This window comes from Fistularia commersonii, chromosome 14 (assembly GCF_037954325.1).
Source record: "Fistularia commersonii isolate RoL2024-O1a breed Wild chromosome 14, RoL_Fcom_v1.0, whole genome shotgun sequence".
In the NCBI taxonomy this organism is placed as follows: Eukaryota; Metazoa; Chordata; class Actinopteri; order Syngnathiformes; family Fistulariidae; genus Fistularia; species Fistularia commersonii.
This window is the reverse complement of record NC_141297.1, coordinates 3,476,720-3,497,500: the sequence shown is the minus strand read 5'-3', so window position 1 is coordinate 3,497,500 and position 20,781 is coordinate 3,476,720. Positions and strand designations below refer to the sequence as shown.

General features: G+C 48.5%; 1 protein-coding gene across 1 annotated transcript in view; it reads right to left on the bottom strand.

Annotated features, from left to right (window-relative positions):
- Positions 1–18,170, bottom strand: part of LOC147226915 (myosin-7-like) — a 19,757-nt gene extending 1,587 nt beyond the window's left edge. Inside the window, exons 1-42 of the mRNA XM_086159531.1 lie at positions 18,045–18,170; positions 17,803–17,959; positions 17,539–17,566; positions 17,365–17,458; positions 17,089–17,181; positions 16,638–16,701; positions 16,461–16,559; positions 16,211–16,314; positions 15,972–16,110; positions 15,013–15,131; positions 14,786–14,935; positions 13,972–14,142; positions 13,466–13,645; positions 13,253–13,385; positions 13,087–13,163; positions 12,647–12,734; positions 12,294–12,411; positions 11,787–11,910; positions 11,558–11,694; positions 11,309–11,479; positions 11,150–11,234; positions 10,703–10,945; positions 10,444–10,620; positions 9,847–9,992; positions 9,282–9,372; positions 9,048–9,205; positions 8,230–8,461; positions 8,023–8,149; positions 6,945–7,063; positions 6,658–6,854; positions 6,380–6,563; positions 6,143–6,308; positions 5,638–5,762; positions 5,445–5,560; positions 5,184–5,370; positions 4,900–5,109; positions 3,582–3,707; positions 3,410–3,500; positions 3,243–3,322; positions 3,026–3,130; positions 2,404–2,499; positions 1–65 (exon numbers count right to left, since the gene is read on the bottom strand). The exon at positions 1–65 is cut by the window's left edge and continues 79 nt beyond it. Of these exons, the coding sequence (XP_086015657.1) occupies positions 1–65; positions 2,404–2,499; positions 3,026–3,130; positions 3,243–3,322; positions 3,410–3,500; positions 3,582–3,707; positions 4,900–5,109; positions 5,184–5,370; positions 5,445–5,560; positions 5,638–5,762; positions 6,143–6,308; positions 6,380–6,563; positions 6,658–6,854; positions 6,945–7,063; positions 8,023–8,149; positions 8,230–8,461; positions 9,048–9,205; positions 9,282–9,372; positions 9,847–9,992; positions 10,444–10,620; positions 10,703–10,945; positions 11,150–11,234; positions 11,309–11,479; positions 11,558–11,694; positions 11,787–11,910; positions 12,294–12,411; positions 12,647–12,734; positions 13,087–13,163; positions 13,253–13,385; positions 13,466–13,645; positions 13,972–14,142; positions 14,786–14,935; positions 15,013–15,131; positions 15,972–16,110; positions 16,211–16,314; positions 16,461–16,559; positions 16,638–16,701; positions 17,089–17,181; positions 17,365–17,458; positions 17,539–17,566; positions 17,803–17,959; positions 18,045–18,155 (5,483 nt within the window). The 5' untranslated portion in view covers positions 18,156–18,170. The remainder of the gene's footprint in view (positions 66–2,403; positions 2,500–3,025; positions 3,131–3,242; positions 3,323–3,409; positions 3,501–3,581; positions 3,708–4,899; positions 5,110–5,183; positions 5,371–5,444; positions 5,561–5,637; positions 5,763–6,142; positions 6,309–6,379; positions 6,564–6,657; positions 6,855–6,944; positions 7,064–8,022; positions 8,150–8,229; positions 8,462–9,047; positions 9,206–9,281; positions 9,373–9,846; positions 9,993–10,443; positions 10,621–10,702; positions 10,946–11,149; positions 11,235–11,308; positions 11,480–11,557; positions 11,695–11,786; positions 11,911–12,293; positions 12,412–12,646; positions 12,735–13,086; positions 13,164–13,252; positions 13,386–13,465; positions 13,646–13,971; positions 14,143–14,785; positions 14,936–15,012; positions 15,132–15,971; positions 16,111–16,210; positions 16,315–16,460; positions 16,560–16,637; positions 16,702–17,088; positions 17,182–17,364; positions 17,459–17,538; positions 17,567–17,802; positions 17,960–18,044) is intronic.
- Positions 18,171–20,781: the final 2,611 nt, after the last annotated feature.

Below are 20,781 nucleotides of genomic sequence, written 5' to 3'. Positions count from 1 at the left end.
TCGGCCTCGTCCAGCTCGTGCTGGACTTTGCGGAAGCGCGTGGTGCTGCTGCTCACCTGCTCCTCCTGGTGGACAAACACGTGAATTTCACCCAACCGTCGGCTCGGCGAAATAACTTCACGTCCGTTCCGGGAGGCTGGAACATTTGAGGTTTTATTCTCGGTTTTGCCTTCAGTCTCAAGGGAAAGCCCTCGAGATCCTGTGGCTGCGACTTCGCCATATCCCAAACCACCAGACGCAAGAACGTACAACAACAAACGGAAGAACATCGCTAACCGTACGTTGCTGGTGTCGGAGCATCCCTTGAACTGCCGAAGGATGCAAGACAGATGTACAACATGTTGGGAAAGCCTTGAGATCCTCTGGCTACCCGAATTGGGCCTTCGACAAATCAGAAACCACCAGACGGAGGAACGTACAACAACAACAAACGGAAGAACATCGCTAACCGTACGTTGCTGGTGTCGGAGAAACTCCGAAGGATGTCAACAAACACCAGATAGCGGTACATTTCGAACCCTACAACTCCCTTAGACAAAAACAAGTGCACCCCAAAACACCCAAGCAGAAGATCAGTCATTTGCACTGAGGACTGTGATGACGTCTACATCGGAGAGACCCAACAAGAGAGGAGTCAACGAAGCCATCTTTGTCAAAACTGAAAACCCATCCCTGAACAGAGGAGGGGGCCTCAGACACAGCCTTTCACAAATATGTAACACTGTACCGAAACAGATCTGCACCCTCCAAACAACCAGGAAAGATTCACTGCCAGAAGCAGGCCCCCCTGTAACGTCCACATGAGCCTCACTTCATGTGATCTGACAGGTTTCACTCCTTTATCTGGCTTTGCCTTTTCACATTCCAAAGCAGGTAATCCCCAAAAATGGTACCTTTGTCCCTAAAGAAGGACACCCAATTAGCATAACAACCCCCTTAGACCTAGCGTCTGCGTCAACTCTTCCATTTATATAACAAAGCACCATAACTTAGACCCGGCCAAACCCTGGTGGTTATATTTGGAAACTCCCTAAAGGACATCACCCGGGGCTGGTGATGTCGACTTGAAGGCCCAGTGAGCTGCTTGTTGCCTAATAAGTTGAAGATGCTTTTTTTTTAAATAAAACCAGAATTATGTAGCCATTCGTCTAATAACTTTCTCAACATTTTATGGTATTTGAATCCGGCCTTACTATGCCATAGATGACTTACAATGCGATAGAAGACTATATGGACTACGAACAGTGACAATGACTGAAAGACAGGAGGCAGAGCTGGAGGTCACAGAGATGAAGATATCGAGGTTCTCTTTGGTAGTGATCAGGAATGAGTCCATCAGTTAGATGTTTTGGAGAGAAGGTCAGAGAAGCCAGACTGAGATGGTTGGGTTGTGTACCGAGGAGGGATAGTGAATATATTGGTAGACGAATGCTGGACTAAAAGGTCTAGAAGAAGACCAAAGAGAAGATTTATGGATGTAGTGAGAGAGGATATGAAGTTAGTTAGCGTGAGAGAGGAGGATACAGAGAATAGGGTTAGATGGATACGGTGGATTCGCTGTGGCGTCCCCTGAAGGGGAAACCCAGAAGAAAAGAAGAATTTGTCACAGGGGTGCAGGACATGTATGACCGAGACAAAGTGATGACTGAGATGGTTTGGACATGATCTGTTCATGTCATGTCATCTCTGTTCAAGGACCCGGTTCAATTCCGACAAAAATGACCTTTCTGTGTGGAGTTTGCATGTTTTCCCCGTGTCTGCGTGGGTTTCCTCTGAGTTCCCAGGTTTCCTCCCACAGTCCAAAAACATGCAGCAGGTTAGTTGGGAAAAATTGCGGTGAATGAATGAACCAATGGTTATCTGTCTATATGTGTGGCCTTGCAATTGACTGGTGACCAGTCCAGGATGTACCCTGCCTCTCGCCCAGTGACAACTGGGATGGACTCCAGCATCCCCAAGATAAGCAGCAGAAGATGGACTGACGGATGGATACACAGTGCAGTGCAAGCAGAATTGAGGTCATTTTTCAACATTCACAGCAAAGAGTCAACATCAGACTTCGGGTTAACGGTCCACAGCAACGGAGAAGAGGCGGAGATACATGTTTGAGCGGGTTGGAACAGTGAGGAAAAGACAGGAAGTAGAGCTGGAGGTGAAAATGTTGAGGTTCTCTCTGGGAGTGACAAGGGTGGAAGGTATGTGGAGTGAGTCCATCAGAGGGACAGCACATGCTAGATGTTCTGGAGAGAAGGTCAGACCGAGGGAGGTAGAAGGACGGCGGGAGGCCTGGAAGAGGACGTGAAGTTAGCTGGTGTGAAAGGAGAAGATGCAGAGAACGGGGTTGGATGGAGAAGGTTGGTTTGAGCAAAAGAAGTTGAAGAAGGCGGCGGCGAGCAAACTCACGGCGCTCTCAGCCTGTCGCTTGTAGCTCTTGACTTTGGCCTGGAGCTTCTCGACCAGTTCCTGCATCCGGAACAGCGTCTTCCGGTCCTCCTCCGACTGCAGGGAGAAGGATGGAGTTTAAGGAACCTCCAGAAGAACGCAGCCTGTTTTTTTTTTTTTTTTTTTTTTTTTAATCTTATTGACCGTAACAGAAAGTTACAATCACACCTCCTATATTTTTATAAAGGTATATTTATAAAATATAGGAAAATAACAAGATAGAAATAACAGTAATTAAAACAAATAAATAAAATAAATAAATAAAAAGATAAGTAAATAAGTAAAGGGACACATATACATATATAGTAAATTAAATTGTGATATAATTGTACAAAAACTTTTGGTTATTTTTTATAGATTTATATAATAGACATTTAATTTAATAGTGCATTTATATTCAGAGGAGATTTTGCAAAGCGGCATTATATACATAATTCTTTTTCACGAATAAATTCTATTATAATCATATTGTTTACAAGATAATCGGCCTTCATTTTTTTTGTAATTGTTCCCAGCTGGATGATTTTGAAAGAAATATAATCTATTTTATGGATTTAGAAGTAAAACCAGCTGTGCCTCTCACTTGGTACGTCAGCTCCTTCACCCTCCTCTCGTAGCGACGGACTCCCTTCTGATAGTCGTCGCTCTTCTTCTGCTCCACCACCAGCTGCGTCTGCAGGTCCCTCACCTGTTCTCACACACACACACACACACACACACACACACACACACACACACACACACACTTCCTGTTGAACTCTGCTGCCTCCTCTTCCTCGGCTCTCTGCGAGTCTGCTCACCCTGGTCTCTAGTTTGTAAATCTGTTTCTTCCCGCCCTTCAACGCCATTTGCTCCGCCTCGTCCAGCTGCACCTGCAGGTCTGTCACACACACACACACACACGTTACACACTCCCTGTGGCACACTCGTCCACACACTCATCAACGGACTGTGTGTGGTTCCCGACCTTTGACAGTGGACTCCATGTTCCTCTTCATCCTCTCCAACAAGCTACAAGTGTCCTGCTCCTTCTTCAGCTCCTCCGCCATCATGGCCGCCTGCCGGTGATCACATGATGGGGTGAGACACCAGCCCCGGGGTCAAGGGTCAAGGGTCAAGGGTCAGGGGTCGGGACTCACATCAGTAATGGCCTTCTTGGCCTTTTCCTCGGCGCTGCGACTCTCGTGCACGGCGTCGTCCACTTCGCCGGTCAGCAGGGACAAGTCGGCCTCAAACTTCCTCTTCTGGTTCACCAGCATGGCGTTCTACATCAATCAATCAATCAATCAATCAGTTGATCAGTATGTCAGTCTGTATGTCAGTCAATCAATCCATCAACCAACCAATATATCAGTTGATCAATATGTCAGTCTATGTGTCAATAAATCAATCAACCAACCAATACATCAGTTGATCAATATGTCAGTCTATGTGTCAATAAATCAATCAACCAACCAATACATCAGTTGATCAATATGTCAATGTGTATGTCAATCAATCAATAAATCAATCAACCAACCTATACATCATTTGATCAATATGTCAATGTCTGCATCAATCGAGCAATCAATCAATCAGTTGATCAATATGTCAGTGTATATGTCAATCAATTAATAAACCCGACGATACTTTGGTTTGTCAATATGTCATTGTGTATGTCAATCAGTCAATCAACCAACCAATATATCAGTTGATCAATATGTCAATGTCTACATCAATTCATCAATCACTCAATCAGTTGATCAATATGTCATTGTGTATGTCAATCAATCAATCAACCAGCCAATATATCAGTTGATCAATATGCCAGTGTGTATTTCAATCAATCAGTCACCAACTAATATATTAGTTGATCAATATGTCAGTCTGTATGTCAGTCAATCAATCAACCAGCCAATACATAATTTGATCAATATGTCAATGTGTGTGTCAATCAATCAGTCAATCAACCAATCAATCAATCAGCCAACCAATACATCGGATGATTAATATGTCAGTCTGTGTGTCAATATCCTTAACAGTCAGAATATGATTCTATACATCAGTCAATATCTCAATCATTAGATTTATGAATTAGTTAAGTTAATCAATATATCAGTTTGTCAAGCTTGATATCAATCTATTTACATTCTGTCAAATAATCAATCAATCAATCAATTATTACTCAATCAAGAAGATCTAATAAATCCATCTCTCTGTTTTTCAATGAATTCATTCATCTTTCTGCTCCACTGGTTTATCAATCATTATTAAATCAATCAGCCAATCGGTTCTCCATTCTGACAAGTGATCAATCGACCGAGGAGTCGATCAATAATTTGCTGTTTCAATCAATTTACGGTTAAACCGGTCACGTGATCATTTTCCCAATAATCCACAAACACCCGACCATCGATCGGTTTATCGATCGGCGATCACGCCCCCTCCCCATCGATAGACGAGTTATTGATCAGCCACCTGTGCGGTGAGCAGGCCGACCCGCTCCGCGACCTCCACCAGCTCGTGTTCGGCCGTCTTGCGTCCGCGGTCGCTTTGCTCCAGCGCGTCCCGAAGCTCCGCCTCCTCCGCCGCCATCAGCGAGCACCGCCGCTCCGCCAGCTCCGCCTCCTCTCGCAGCCGATTGGCCAGCTCCTCCTTGTCGCCCAGCCGCTCCTGCTGCTCCCTCACCTGCCGCGAGAAGCCGGGAAGGTGAGCGGACACGTCAGCAGCGCCGCCTCTTCCGCGAGCGTCCGTCGGCTCACCTGAGCCTGCAGGTGTCTGACCGCCTTCTGGCTCTCGGACGCCAGCTTGTTGGCGTGACCGAGCTGCATCTCCATCTCGTTCAGGTCCGCCTCCATCTTCTTCCTCAGGCGAACGGCTTCGCCGCGGCCCCGAAGCTCCGCCTCCAGGCTGGCCTGCGCGGCCTCCTGGGCGCGCTGGTGGTTCCGCCTGGTGGCCGGAAGGCGATACTACTATATCTGGATCGCGACCGGGTCGCTCGACCTCCGGGAAAGCTCTCTGACCTCAGGGTCTCCATCTCCTCGTCCTTCTCGCAGATCTTCCTCTCCATCTCCGCCCTGACCTGCTGCAGCTCCGCCTGGAAGCGGACGGTCTTGCTCTCTTCGTGCTCCAGCGTCCCCTGGTGGCCGGAGAGGAGGGTCAGCGGCGAAGGTGCCGACCAGAAGAAGACCAGGTTCGGGCGGCGCGGACCGTTACCTCGGCTTCCTCCAGGGCCGCTCGGATGTCGCTCTTCTCCACGTCCAGGATCTTCTTCGTCCTCTCCAGCTCGTGGATGGTCTTCCCTCCGTGGCTGATCTGCTCCGTCAGGTCCAGGATCTCCTCTGGAACCCAACAAGATGGTCAAGAGTTTGCGGACAACGACAGAAGGAACTGCTGGGAACACCGGACATCTAGATTTTTGGGACAGAAGAAACCTGGTACCACAAAAGGGTCTGGAGAAGGAAGCAAAGGAGGTGAGAGACACGATCCCCAGAGGAACCTCTTTGGGTGACCAAGTGGTTCTGAGAAGCTGTCAGAGAACCATACAGCAAAAAGAGGCTCCAAACCTCCATACAGATGGAACACGTAGCATGAGAACATTGGCCTCCCATCTATCTTGGACAAGAGGTCCAAACTTCAGATCTTCTGAGACCAGTCTGATCCTCATCCCTAGGAACCAGGAGCTACAACAGGTTCTCCTGGAAAAAAAAGTTGAATTCACCTTGAAGGTTCCTGTTTTCTCGTCTGACCGTCTCCAGATGGTCCAGAGCCTCTTCGTAGGAGTTCTTCAGCTTGAAGATCTCGGTGCTCAGACCACGGTTCTCCTTCTGAGACGCCTCCAGGTCCGACTGGCTGTCCTCCAACCTCTGCTTCCACTCGCTCAGCATCTGCGAACAGACACACCGGTGGCGTCAGGATCTCCTCCGGACCCTGAACGTGTTGCGCCGTCCGTCCCAACCTTGTCAAAGTTGCGCTGCTTCTTGTCGAGCCCCAAGACAGCAGCATTGGAACGCTCCAGCTCCACCGTCAGGTCCTCGATCTCCACCTGCAGGCGCTGCTTGGTCTTCTCCAGTGAGGAGCACTTGACGTGAGACGCCTCCGCCGCCTCTTCCGCCGTCTGCAGCCTGACCACCAGCTTCTTCCTGCAGACACACAGCAGGATCTCAGGTCAGGCAAGCGGTATTGCAGGCACCATCAAGCACTTTGAGGATTTCGGAGAGGGTGCAAGGAACTCACTTCGCCTCCTCCAGCTCCTCAACGCGCAGAACGGCCTCCGTCTCGTACTTGGTCCTCCACTGCACCACCTGGTTGTGGGCCTGGGACAGCGCCCTCTGAAGTTCCGCCTTGGCCTCCTGCTCTTCTTCTACATGCTCCCGCAGAAGACTGCAGTCGTGGCGCGACGCCTGGACGGAGTGGGCCAGCGCCACGCGAGCCTGGGGTTCACACACACACTTGGGTTTCATCCACGCAACCTGAGCTGGAACCTTGCAGGAGTTCCACAGACGAGTGGAGGAACTCCCTACCTTGCTCTCCTCCTCCAGCTGCCTCTTCAGTTCGTCCAGGTTCTGGCAGAGTCCAGCCTTGTTCCTCTGCAGCTGCCCGTTCAGTATGTCGCGCTCCTCCAGGCGCCGGCTCAGGTCAGCTGCCGGACAGGAAGTCACATGACGTCACTGGCCGGAGTGACAGCGAGAAGTTGCCTGGAACTTTGGATCACGCGACCTCGTTTTCCGTGAAAAGTACACATTTGTGCTTTGGCTCTTAAAAGGACTTTTCCCAAAAGCAGAAGAAGATGACAGCGATCCATGATGTTCTCTGCTTCCCTCTGGAGGCCACCAGACTGTAACTAACTGTTATCAAACAGTTACTGAGAGTTGTCATGGCTGCTAGTAGTAATCGGTAATCAGTAATCAATAGTACTGAGAACAAGTAGCAGCATCAGTTGTTATAGTAGAAGCACCCAAGGTACCAGTACAACAGTATTCTACCGGTCTTAGTAAGCACATGGGTCCTTCAGATGTTGAAGTAGTAGAGGAAGTAGTACAACCACCAGTGGTAGAAGGATTGGCAGTACTTGCAATACTGGTAGTACTGCACTGGTCTTGGTAAGGACATGGGGCCCTCAGATATTGAAGTAGTAGTACAACAACCAGGGGCAGAAGGATTAGTGGTACTTGTAAGTATTGGAAGTACTGCGCTGGTTTTTGTCAGGAGGTCCTTCAGACAGTCAAGTTGTAGAGGAAGTAATAGAAACCCCAGTTGAAGAAGGACTAGTAGTACTTGACAGTTTTGGTAGTACTGTACTGGTCTTGATCAAGACATGGTTCCTTCAAGTCGTACAGGAAATTGCACAATCACCAGCATTCGAAGGATTAGTAGTACTTGCAGTCGTGGTAGCACTGTACCGGTCTTGGTCAGGTGTTGGTCTGGTCAGAAGTGGTAGTAGAAGGACTAGTAGTACTTAACAGTTTTGGAAGTACTGCACTGGTCTTGATCAAGACAAGGGTCCTTCAGATGTTCAAGTAGTAGAGGTAGTAGTAGAACCAAGCACCAGTGGTGGAAGGTTTAGAAGTACTTGCAGTAGTAGCAGTAGTAGTACCGTACCGTTCTCGGTCAGGGCTCTGGCCTTCTGAGCAGATACTTCATTCAGCTGTCTCTGAAGGTCCTCCATCTTGTTCCTGCTCTCAGTCAGCTGGTCCTCATAGACCCTGCACATCTTCTCTACAGCAGCCTACACAGAGACAGAGCCAGTGGTCAGATGGTTGCTTGCAGCCTGCTGATTGGTCCTCTTGCAGAGGCGGGGCTTCCCACCTTGGCCCTGGAGAGCTGCTCCACATTGGTGCCGAGGTCCTCGGCCTCCAGCCGGATCTCCGCCTTCTCCTTCTCCAGCTTCTGCTTGATTCTCTGCAGCCCGTCGATCTGCTCGCCGAGCTCGGCCACCGTGTCCGAGTGCTTCTTCCTCAGGGTGGCCGCCGTCGCCTCGTGCTGAAGCCCCGCCTCCTCCAGCTCCCGCCGCATCTTCAGGAAGTCGGCCTCACGTTTCCTGTTTTGGTCAGTGAACACACACCGCTGACGACTGATCTCCAGACAGATCTCCAAACAGTGTAATAAACCGTTTTGTTGTGATCGTCATGGCAGCAGTTACCATGGTTACAGTTCATTCAAAACATCTCACAGCTTTGCCATTAGCGTTAGCTAATCTTAGCATGGTGCTAAAGTGCGAAAACATCGCAACATCAAAGTATAACTGTTTTCTTTACAAAAGCAATTTGATGTTAATCGATCAATATTAATTAATTGGCTACTTGGTAAAAATGTAAATGACACGTTTATGTGCTTTATGTAATATTTTATTAATAAGTATTCTCAAAATGGTGGTTATGTTAGCTATGGAATCTATATACATAATTTTAAACTTTTTCAAAATGAAAAACTACATTCTTTTATTGTAATGCATTAACATTTAGCAATTCGATATAAGCATGCATTAGCTCAATTATGCTATAATTAATACATTACTTGTTTTTAAGGTGTTAAAACCAGGTAATACACTAAGTTGCTAATGCTAACGCTACATTATGTTTACAGGTAAACATGAGAGCGTGTTTGTTGTGAGACGGCGTGCCGACCTGTTGAGAGCGATCTGAGCGGCCGAGGCTCCTCCCGCCTCCTCCAGCTTCTCCCCGAGTTCCTCCAGCTCCCGGGCCACCTCGTTCCTCTGGCGCTCGGCCTTGGAGCGCCAGGCTCGCTCCGCCTCCAGCGCCTCCTCCAGCTCCTCGATGCGTGTCTGAGGGAAGAGGAAGGTCAAGGTCAAGAAGATCAAGAGGAAGGAGGCGACGGCGGCGCTGGAGCCTCTGGCCCACCTGAAGCTCTTTCAGCCTCTTCTGCAGCTGCGCCGCCAGGTTCTGCTCATCCTCCACCTTGGCCTGGAGCTGGGAGAACTCATAGTCCTTCCTGCAGGCCGAGGAGGAGAAGCGTGAAGAAGCGTCTTTGTGTACCGTGAAAAGCGCTATACAAATCGTATGTATTATTATTATTATTATTAAATCATGAGTGATGTTTCAAATTTTTACGCAATTTAATACTGCAGCTTTCCATTTTTTCATGTCTAATTTATATAGGACATAAATATTTATATATCTAAAAAAAAAAAGTATATATATATATATGTATATATAAATAATGCATATAGTGAAATACAAGCGTCATGATTTAAATTTAATTGATTCATTTACGTTTGTGTGTAAAGGGTACAAACACACACAGTATATACAATACTATATATTATACATACACTACCATTTAAATCTAGTTCAATCATGTGTGTTTATCGACAATCTTTAAATTAATCTTGAATTAATTAATCTAAGACAACTAATTAATCGATTAGTAACTAATCAGCCTGATGCGCTGCGTTGCGTTGGGTACTTGTTGAGTCTCTGGTCCAGTTCCTGCCGCTGGTCCTCCAGCTCCCTCACGGAGTCCTGGGAGAGCTTCAGATCCCCCTCCAGCTTACGCTTGGTACGTTCCAGCTCCGCCCGAACCTTCTTCTCCTGCTCCAAGGAGCATTCCACCTGCAGGGGGCACGGGGGTGAGTCGGGGATTCATGACTATGAAATGTCACAAGATGATCATTTTTGATGAAAATCATATTTTCTTTTGTATTTTCTTTCTCCTCTTTCTGATATTCATCAATTCATCCCCTAGTGCTCTGATAGCCACTGATAGCATGGGCATGACACTAGATCCCAGGACGAGAAGCTAAAAGGGGGGAACCAGGATGATGGACTGGGTTCTCTCTGACTTCTCCTCATTAGGTTCCGTCCATGTTCTCCTGCCTCAGTTCTCTGTTTAAAAGTACAAGTCTGGTTCTCTGTTTAAAAGTACAAGTCTGGTTCTTCAGTGGTTCACAGCTGAGGGCAGAAGTTTAGAAGTGAATAATGAGATCAGTTTTTGAGGTCAGGAATCCGGTCTGGTCCAGTTTGGTTCTGGTTCGGTCTGGTCCTCCTCTCAACAGACACTTACATTGTCCACCTGCTGCTCCAGCCGGGTCTTGGCCTTGGCCAGGATGTTGACCTTGTCTTCCTGGGCCTGAAGGTCGCTAAGCACCTGCTGGTGGGCCTCCTGCAGGGCGGCCTTCTCCCGGGTCAAGGACAGGATGGACTCGTCCAGAACGCTCATCTCTTGGGTCAGGTTCTTCACCTGCTCAGAGGGGGAACACAGGGCTGAAGCTGGATGGGACCGGATGGGAAGTTCTGCTGGTTTATGCTGAAAGGTCACCCACCTTGTTCTCCACGCCGTGCCGCTCTTTCTCCACTCTGGCCAGCGTCATCTCAAGGTCGTCCACGTCTCTCTTCAGGGACACCACCTCGTCCTCCAGCTGGCGCTTCTTGGAGGTGAGGTTGGCGCTCACCTCCTCCTCGTCCTCCAACCGCTCATGCATCTCCTTCAGCTTGGACTCCAGTGAGATCTTGGACTGGATCAGCTGGTTGCAGCGATCTTCTGCATCAGTTAGGTTGTCCTGTTCCTGCAGGGTTGGAGGAGATTCTGCAAGTCAAAATCCCCTCAGTGCGCCAGTTAGTATGAAAAAAAACGAACCCGTATTCCCGGTGTTCAGGGCAAGGGAACCACCGAGCCCTGACATGATCTTCATGTACATTAAGACAACTTTGACATGGAGAAGATGGACCCTCAGTGATCTTTGGGTACCATCAGTTCCTATTGGACTCACGGCCTGAAGCTGTAGAGCCAAGTCATTTTTCTCCTGAACCAGAACCACCTGCCTCTCCTCGGCCTCGCAGCGCTTCAGCTCCGACCTGTCGGGGACAAACCAGAACGTCGTGAGGCCGCGAGAGCTTCACTGTCTTTCCACCACGTGGACAGAACTCACCTCTCCAAGGCTTCCTTCAATTTGGCAAAATCTCCTTTCAGAGCCGCCAGCTCCTTCTCCACCTGGGCGCTCCTCAGCAAGGGGCGGAGCTTGTAGAACAGCATCATCCACGGCCACAGGCGCACAGAGAAGAAGGCGCGCAGATTGAACTGGACGACCATCACGGCGTCCCTGAGATGAAGAACAGTCCAAGTTTCCTTTTTGCCCAACATTTGCCGCTGTTATTACTGTCATGTTCGCCCTCCGGACCTTTGCAGCATCATCTTGTCTCGTTCCATCCTCATCAGCTTCCCCCGACACATGGCCTGGACCACCGTCAGGATCTGGGACAGCCGGGTGTCCCTCATGTCCTCCAGAAGACCCAGCAGGCCCGCCTTGAAGAACACCTGGGAAGGGGGAGGGAGGACAAGGGGAAAGTAAAGGACATGAAGGAGGAGACAAAGGGTCATGGTGCCATCACAGCAAGGCCTTCTGTCACCTTGGTGTGTCCAAACTTGTAGTGGCTGTGCTCGATGTCCAAGGAGCCCAGCAGCTTCTCCACCGCCTTCCTGCTGTCCACGAACAAACCCTCGGGGACAGAGGACGGGTTTAGGATTCGATACCTGAGGAGACACATCAGGAGGTTACGAGTCCTGATTAAGTCCTTACAGGTACAGTGTCGCTGTGACCGTGGTACTCCATTCCCGAAGATGCACCTGACCCCCTTGAATCTCCTCTCCTGTTATGTAGCCTTTGTTTGACAAAGGCTTTTGACCTGACTAATCAGGTCCACGTCTTGAGAAGTTGTAAATCAAGACCTTCTTGAGCTTGCAGTTTTTGTCAACACTCTGATGTCACGTTGCCAAAAGTCAAACTTTACTTTTTGACAAAATCAATTATAAACTACAAGAGATTCACACATTCATTCATCCGATTGATCACTTGAGTAACCGCTTTAAGTCTTAAATGTGTCCAGAGGCAAACCCCTTGCAGATTTGGGACTCACCGCTGTTTGAACTCGGCGTACAGGATTCTGTTGGGGAACCCCTTTCTGCAGATCCTGATCCCCTCTAGAACCCCATTGCACCTGAGCTGGTGCAGAACCAGGAAGGGATCCATCTCACCTGGACACGCAAGGGTGCATCTCATATCTGGGACGTTCATTTGTCAACTGTACAACTACAGTAACCGGAGCTTTACGGCAAACAGACGTAGCTAAACCTATGGCATTTAGCACCACCCTAAATATTTGGACACTTCCAAAATAAGGCCTGAAAGCAGTCACAAATTTGCTCAGACGTTCTTCTCTGCTGCAGTTTTGTGGGTGTTTTGACGGACTTTAGCATGGTGTTAGCTAACCTGGCGTCTTGCTCTCGTTGGGGATAATGCAGCGGACAAAGTGGGGTTGAGTGCTGCGGAGGTTCGCCATCAGCTTGTTCAGGTTCTCCTGTTTGTCAACACAGATGAACAACGAATAAGGTTTCAGAGTCGCTTCTTTCCGTGTGTGTTCAGGTTGGAGCGAGGACCACCCAGAAAGTTCCTCAGCAGCGTGAAAGAAATTATTCTTCATCAGGTTCTGAACTGGTATCATTTTTCACACTAAGATATAGCAGTGCATTATCAGCATATAGTGATAGAGAAGAATGCTAAGGATTCCATTGATGAAGTATTTACATGTACTCCGATTTTTAAGAGTGAAGAACCTTGATCCTCCTCTTCCTCTCAGTTGACGGAGGGTTGCGGTACAAGAAAAAACAAGGTCAAAAAACAACTGCAGACAGAAAGACTGGTGAGCTGACCTTGTGCAGCTGTGAAACGGTCCAGAAGGACGCTGCCTTCCTCTTCCTCTGCTTGGTTTCACTCTTTGGATCACCAGCTGGAACATCAGAGAACAGGATCCTTCTAACACAGAAACTTTGCTTCCCTGTTCTGCTCGTTGGACCGTGGGCAGAGTGCCGGGTTTACCCAGATCGGAGCCGATGTAGTTCTCAAACAGCCCGGCCATCAGTTTGTGGGAGGACTTCTGGAACAGGGCCACCACCGTCTCATTCAGTGGATCCCTGTTCTTATCCAGCCAGCCGGTGATGTTGTATGGCACCTTTAGACAAGTCAATTAGCATATTAGCCTGGCCCTAAAAGCATACAAGATGTCATGGAGTGTCAGGACCTGATACTCACAACTCCGGCGTAGTGAACAATCTCAAAGTGAGTCTCATATTTGCGCTTCTTGTCCGGTCGCGGCCTCTGAAAGTTGGGCGACTTCCCCAGGTGGTTGTCGTAGAGTTTAGTCTTGAAGCTTTGGTCGGTGGCTTTGGGGAACATGCACTCCTCCTCCATGATGGACAGGATCCCCATCGGCTGGACACGGAAGTTTTGGTAAACAACTCGAAAATAGCTATGACGAAGTTCACCCTATTTGAGCTCTGTCTTAGTTTACTGACTTTGGAGAGAAACATCTGAGTCTTTGACTGCCAAGATTCAGAATTCATTCTAACTTTTTGCGAACAGCCTCTGTTTGGTTCCAGAAGGCAGAGTTCAACTCGACGAGCATGAGACAGTTGATTAATCAGAAATAAGTGAAACTCCTCTCCAGCATTAGATAACATTCATGCTTCACTGGTCAAATGATCTGATCCTGATGGCTGGGAAGGCGACACAATCGGAGCAGAAAAAAAAACCGACACCTTCTCGATGAGGTCGATACAAGCTTGCAGGTCAAGGCCAAAGTCAATGAAGGTCCACTCGATCCCCTCGGTCTTGTACTCCTCCTGCTCCAGGATGAACATGTGGTGGTTGAAGAACTGCTGCAGCTTCTCGTTGGTGAAGTTGATGCACAGCTGCTCGAAGGAGTTGAACTTCGGACAGCAAGAGATACGGGAAATGTCTTTGAGGCAACAAGTTACGATGGTGGACCACAACCATGAATACAAGGGTTGTCAGCTTGTCTCACTAGCAAACAAGCTTTGTTGGGATCTACCGAAGTACTCTTCAGCAAGAAACACGCAGTAAGAAAACAATACTTGGGCACTATGTACCATTTGTTGGTTTGGGGGCATAATCTGTAAGAGACTTGTACCTCTATGTCAAATAAACACATCTCCATTTCACTGGTCATTGGCTGTAACTTGTCAAAAAGCTCTGAGAGCAGATCAGCGGGAGGTCCAAAGACAAACTGACCATCAAGTGTAAATCTGACACACAATTAACAAATCAGTACATAATGATGGCCCGCCTTTGGGAACAGATTGTTTATCAAGAAAGTGCTAAGCTACATGACATGATTATACTTTGGTTAATACCCATTGTGAACCCCCATAAGGAAGGTTATGGTTTATGGAGATTTGGAGGTTGCCTTAAAAGGGGCTCCTCAGTGGTTTCGCCCTTTCAGTTTACCTGATATTAGGTCCCATAGTGTAAACAATAAATATGGCCTTTTTGCAAGATTAGCAACCTATTATTCAGGTTTATTCATCACTGGCTCTTTATCATCTTGCTTACCTCGAAGATCTCGAACCCTGCTATGTCCAGCACCCCGATGAAGTACTGGCGGGGTAGGGCCGTGTACAGAGACGCATTGATGCGACTCACCAGCCACTTGAACATGCGGTCATACGTGGCCTTGGCCAGAGCGGCCACTGCGTAGTTCACCTGCGGCGAAACGGGGATCAGACACCCGGCCGAAAGGCTTAGATATGCGAAGCGGTGGCCGGCGGAGTGGCGCTTACCTGCTCGACCGTCTGTCCTTTAACGATGAACTCGTGCCCCACCTTGACCCGGGGGTTCAGGAGGCCTTTCAAGAGGTCGGCGGAGCTGATGCCCATCAGGTAGGCGGCTTTATCCACACCTGGAAGCAAAGTGGCCACACTTGATGTTCCGTTCAAGAGAGGAGGTTGTTACTGATCTCGGTATTTTCCAAATACTTAAGAACTAAAACAAGTTAGAGGTAGAAATAGATAGTATGTGGTATGAATATATATATATATATATATATATATATATATGTAACGTGGTGGTGGGCCTGCAAGGCCTTCTCTGCTGGCCTAAAAAATATCTGTATCACTGGCTGATTTTAATTATATTTTGTCCATGAATACTTATTAAATAATTCCAAATGGACTGTCCCCTTCCTTTCATCGCTTTTTCCCTGGCTGTGCTGCTTCCAGATATGTATTTTCATTTTAAAGCATTTAACCAATCACATTTCAGCCATTATTTGTTGCCAGGCAGGGTCAAAGTCAAAGAAATCTGCGTGTAGGCCTGCAGAATCAGATTCACAGGCGCTCCAGTAAAAGTTAAGTGTAGATGAAACTGTTGCTTCAACCAATCAGATTTTGAGTTGCAACACCAAGGCCTTCTAGAAGGCTACGGTAACATCAGCGTGTCACATCTTTTCAAGAAAAGATGGACATTGTTAAGAAAGGTCGGGCAATTCTCTGTGATGTAACGGCTCTTTGTACGGCATTTTCGCGTGTTAAGATGATTTTTATAGCCATAAAATAGTTATTGAATGATAAATGGAGCGCCAATGAAGGCCAAGGGGTGAAATGCACAGCCTGCCACTTGAAGAAGTGCCTTCAGCCCGGAAGTTTTGGGTTCAATACCTGGAAAATATCTGGATTTTAAAAACAACCGAATGGGAGTCACATGACAGGAAGCACCAAGGTCACATGACAGGAAGTCTTACTCTCGGTGCCGTCGGCCTCAGCCTGCTCCTCACGTTGCTTCTTCTTGAACTTCATGTTGCCGAAGTGCATGATGGCGCCAACGATCTTGTAGCAGCCGTACTTTTCTTCTGGAGTGAAGCCCAGCGTGTCCATGGCGTGCTGCAAGAACACACACACACACACACACACACACACACACACACACACATTCTTCAATCTAGGTTGTGTTTGGAGGGGAAATCAGTGGAGGTCCTCTTACGTCGGTGAGCTTCAGCTCCTCCCCGTCGTTGATTCCCTCCACCGTGGTGACACCCTGGGAGCAGAAGTGATAGTCGTAGGGGTTGGTGGTCACCAGGAGCATGTCTGCAACGACACACACACACACACGCACACACACTCCTATGTATGACTAAAGAAGATAAATCAAAGTGTCTGAGGAGCTTCGGCTCAGAAGGTCTTCCATGACCAATTTCTGCCAAGTGTCAGGGTGAAGCAGTGGACGGGGTTACCCTGTAACTCCTGCTTGTGATTGGACAGGATCTGGTAGTAGATGTGGTAGCTTCTCTCCTCTGGCTGCTGGAACACGACCCTGGACTTTTCCAGAAGGTCTGATGGGATGGAAGAACTGTAACCATGGTGACACCAGAGCAGGAAACGGGAAGTCGATTTTTGCGTCAAACACTCACAGATGTCAATGTCGGCGGACGCCAACCTGCCCGTCGGCCCGAAATGGATCCTGATGAACTTCCCCTGAAACCCACGCGCACACACACACACATACACACACACACACACACACACACACACACCCTCTTCAGTGAAGTGTGTACTGAAGTTCTCAAGAAGAAACTTCCTGTTGTTTCCTGTGATTACCGGCAAATACTTTATATCTTTGTGTTGATTTTTGTGTATTTGTGTACATTTACTATGTCCTATGTTTACACAATTTTACTCCATTTATTATTTACCATCATTGTTATTGTTGTTTGGGTGCAACTGCAATTGGATTCACAGGAAGCAACAAAACTACTTCTGTTTGTCCGAAAAACATCATTTTTAGGTCAAGTCCCTGGTTCTCTGCATCTGGACTGCTTTTAATCCGTCACCAAGCACCAGCCGGACCGACGCAAGACTCACGAAGCGGGAGGAGTTGTCATTCCGGACGGTCTTGGCATTCCCGAAGGCCTCCATGGCGGGGTTAGCCTCGATGATCTGGTCCTCTAGCGACCCCTGCGAGCACAGTAAGACACACATTTACCCCCAAACAGGAGATGCCGACCCTTGATTATTGTCCTTAGGGTCTGAAGTGACAGATGGCGCAAAGCATACCCAAATATTAGCATGCTAGCATCCAAACACTGGAGAGGCTGAGCCTCTTCAGACCACAGCACACTTCCCGTGGTGGACACTCACCCCTTTCTTCACGGTTTCTCCAAGGGCGGCGATGATGGCGAAGTACTGAATCACCCGCTTGGTGTTGACCGTTTTCCCGGCACCGGATTCCCCCCTGGCAGGAAACAACAGCAGAGGGAGATTTCTACGTTTTCTTCTTTTCTTTTTTAACCATTCCATCCGCTGGGGACTTACGTGATGAGCATCGACTGGTTCTCTCGATCTGCGGAGAGAACAGAGTCACGTGAGGAGGAACGTTCCTCCAACTAGGAGTTTGATGATGTATGACCTCAGAAACGGGTCATTCATGTGTTTGGAAGATTGGTTCAGAACTTGTAAGATGAAGCTACCATAAGCATTTGGGAGAAACATACTTACAGTCAGGTCTTGGCTTGTTCAGCTTGCTAAGTGGCTAACATAGGTTCTGCATCAAATCTCCAGGGGTCAGAGGTCACTCACTCTGCAGCATGTCAGTGTAGGCGTTGTCGGCGACGGCGTAGATGTGGGGTGGCGTTTCCGTGCGGCGTCTGCCCTTGTAGGCCGCGATCACATCGGCGGTGTAGACCGGCAGCCATTTGTAGGGGTTGACTGTGACGCAGAAGAGGCCAGAGTACGTCTGCGGGGCGAACGGAGTAGCAGATTTTAATTTCCATCACATCCAAGAAAAGACAATGCAGAAGCTGCAGTGAGGAGATACTGACATAGATCATCCACATGCTGTATCTCCTTCGCAGGTTGAAGAGAACCGACGCCTCGTTGAGGTGAGTCAACATGGCCATGTCCTCCAGCATGTCGAACTTCGGAGGGTTCATGGGCTGCAGGTCATCTTCTCTGCAGATCAGGAACTGAAACATGGCGAGACAGCAAGAAGGTTCAACTGGTCGCAGGATGTCGGCGCAGGTAGACCGAAGGGTGACGATCAAAAAATCATGCAATTGGCTATGATTTCAAGGGAAACAGAAACTTTTTTGAACTGAACTTATCTTTATCGGACGTTCAAAAGGCATTTCCGATTTGTCAGAAATCATTAAGAGGCCGCCAGAGAAGGTCAGTGGCAGCCGCCAAGACCAGACTGAAAGTAGTCTTGACTTCATCTGACCTTCATCTGATGTCCAATCATCGGTTTGATTTATCTACAACACATTTTAATCTTTATCGGCTTCCTCCTTCATCTCCATTGTCCAGAGAAGAGAACCTGTTTCTTCACCAGGCAATGCCAGTTTTCGTTATGAAAGGAAGCTTGGAGTTTCCAACAGCGAGCAGGTGGAAGGCTGAACAGACTGACCCGCCCATCTTTGGTCTCCACTGTGGTCTTGTCTCCGCCCAGCTCCCTGACCTCCACCTCCACGTATGCCTCGACCTCGTCCGGCATCCAGACTCGCTTGGTGCCTGAAACAGAAGGTGGGACAGGATGACTCGGGGAAGGGACAAGGGGAAGAACAAGGTCTTTGTCACAGGGACTATTGAGACCAGATTCAGCAGTTTATTAGCTCCTGATTTCCTGCAGAAGGCGTGAAGTTGGTGAACAGCTTGCTCCTTCGAGGTAAAATGAGGCCATAGAGGTGGTTCTCATATTGGAGGTGTTCCAATTTAGTCCACCAAGAGGCCCAGAAGGTCCGAGGGGGTCGGTTCTTGGTCCTTGGACGATTCATCATCATCCTGCTCAAATGAGGTGGGACTCGTGCGCACATACCGTCAAAGGCCTGGGCTTTGGCTGCCAGCTGTTCCAGGTTGGTGAGACGGAGGAAACGAGCAGCTTCACCAAACTCCCTCATGTCCAGGAACCGAGACATCTGGGGACAGAAGGACGTGGTTTCAGATCTGTAAACACTCCGGCGTTCTGCTGAAGAAAAAGGCAAACCAACCCTGAAACAAGAGCGGGTAGAACCTTCACCCTGCGGAGAAGAACCTCGAAGGCCGGCCTCTGAAGATCAGCTCAAACAAGACCAACGGTTTCAGCAGTGTTCCTGCAGATGGAGAAGATGCAGAAGAGCAAGGACCTCAAACATCACTTCAGTCTTCAACTTCTCCATTTAATATTTCTCCTCCATGAGGTTCAACCCTTGATGATTGTCCCTGAACTCAACCTTGACGGTCTTCAGTCTCTTGGTTAAAATCCACGCGATGGTTTTTCAGCCCTGACCGGGTGTTCCTCAAGGCTCTGCATCGGTGCCTCTCCTTTTTGTCAATCGCAATTTCTGCAACGCCGTTTCTGACCGTTACGACTTTTGAAGCTCAAACTCGAGCGACGTTCCTCGAGAGTGGACATGTTTTGATTACATTTCGGTTCTGGGGTTCTGCTTCAGGGCTCTTGCGGTAAACTAAAGGTTTTCCGCATTTATCTCGGGCTTGAATTTGGTTCTCAACCTTGGAGGTCCGAGGCAGGAGAACCGGGATCAGAGCCTCCCAAAACAGAGATGGCTTTCCGCTGCATATTTCTGGAACCTCCTTGTCGGCATGGAAACAGACGCTGGGAGTTTATTTATTGTTCGCAGATTTTAGAACCAGCGGTGGAGCAGGGGTTAGCATGGGATCCCAGTACCGACCGGGTTCTTACAGCATCTCCTTCAAAATATAAAACAGAGGGTGACGTCAGGCAAAAGTGAGGCGCCCGACGGCCATCTTTGCAATAAATCTGTTTTCTGTGGATTAGCAGACAGCTGCCGGATCAGCGGAGCTTGGAACTGAGCCGCGGCTCGCTAGTTTCATCCAAGGAACTGAGTCACTGAAAACATTCTGACCCTGCGCTCGAAAGCCAAATCGAGACATACATGTTTTAAAAGAAATGGGCAGAAATAAAGTCCAAGTTTTGAACATTTTTAAAAAAAAACTTAATTGGTGAGTTTTATTTTGAAAGCATCCTTGGAAAACAAGCTAATAAATGATTGGACCGTTTCCTGCACACGCTCAGAAGTCGTGCCCTTTCAAAGTAAAGGTAGCCCCGTTTCCTGTGGAGCCGCCGTGACGCCGCCGCCGTTTCCTGTCGGTCACTCACCGCCTCTGCGCCTCAGGTCGCCTCGCCCCGTGGAGATCCGTCGCCGCCGTGCCGCGTCCCTTATCAACCCGCCGTCCGTGTCAGCTGACCCCGCGCCGTCGCCCGATTGGCCGGAGGGGACGTTCATAGAAGGAGGAGCGGCGGCGGAGCAAAGCCTCCAATCCCACGGCTATTTATGGGAAACTCCTGTCGTCCTCGCGTCCATCCCTCCATCCCTCTTTCTGTCCATCCCTCTGTCACTCCTCCTATTCCCCATTTATCTGTCACTCCTCTTATCTCACCGTCCATCTGTCCATCACTCCTCGTATCGGTCTGTCACTCCGCCAATCACGCCATCCATGTGTTTATCACTCCTGCAATCTGTCCGTCATCACACCGTCCAATCAGCTGTTGATCCTTCCATCCATCCATCCATCCATCCATCCATCCATCCATCCATCCAT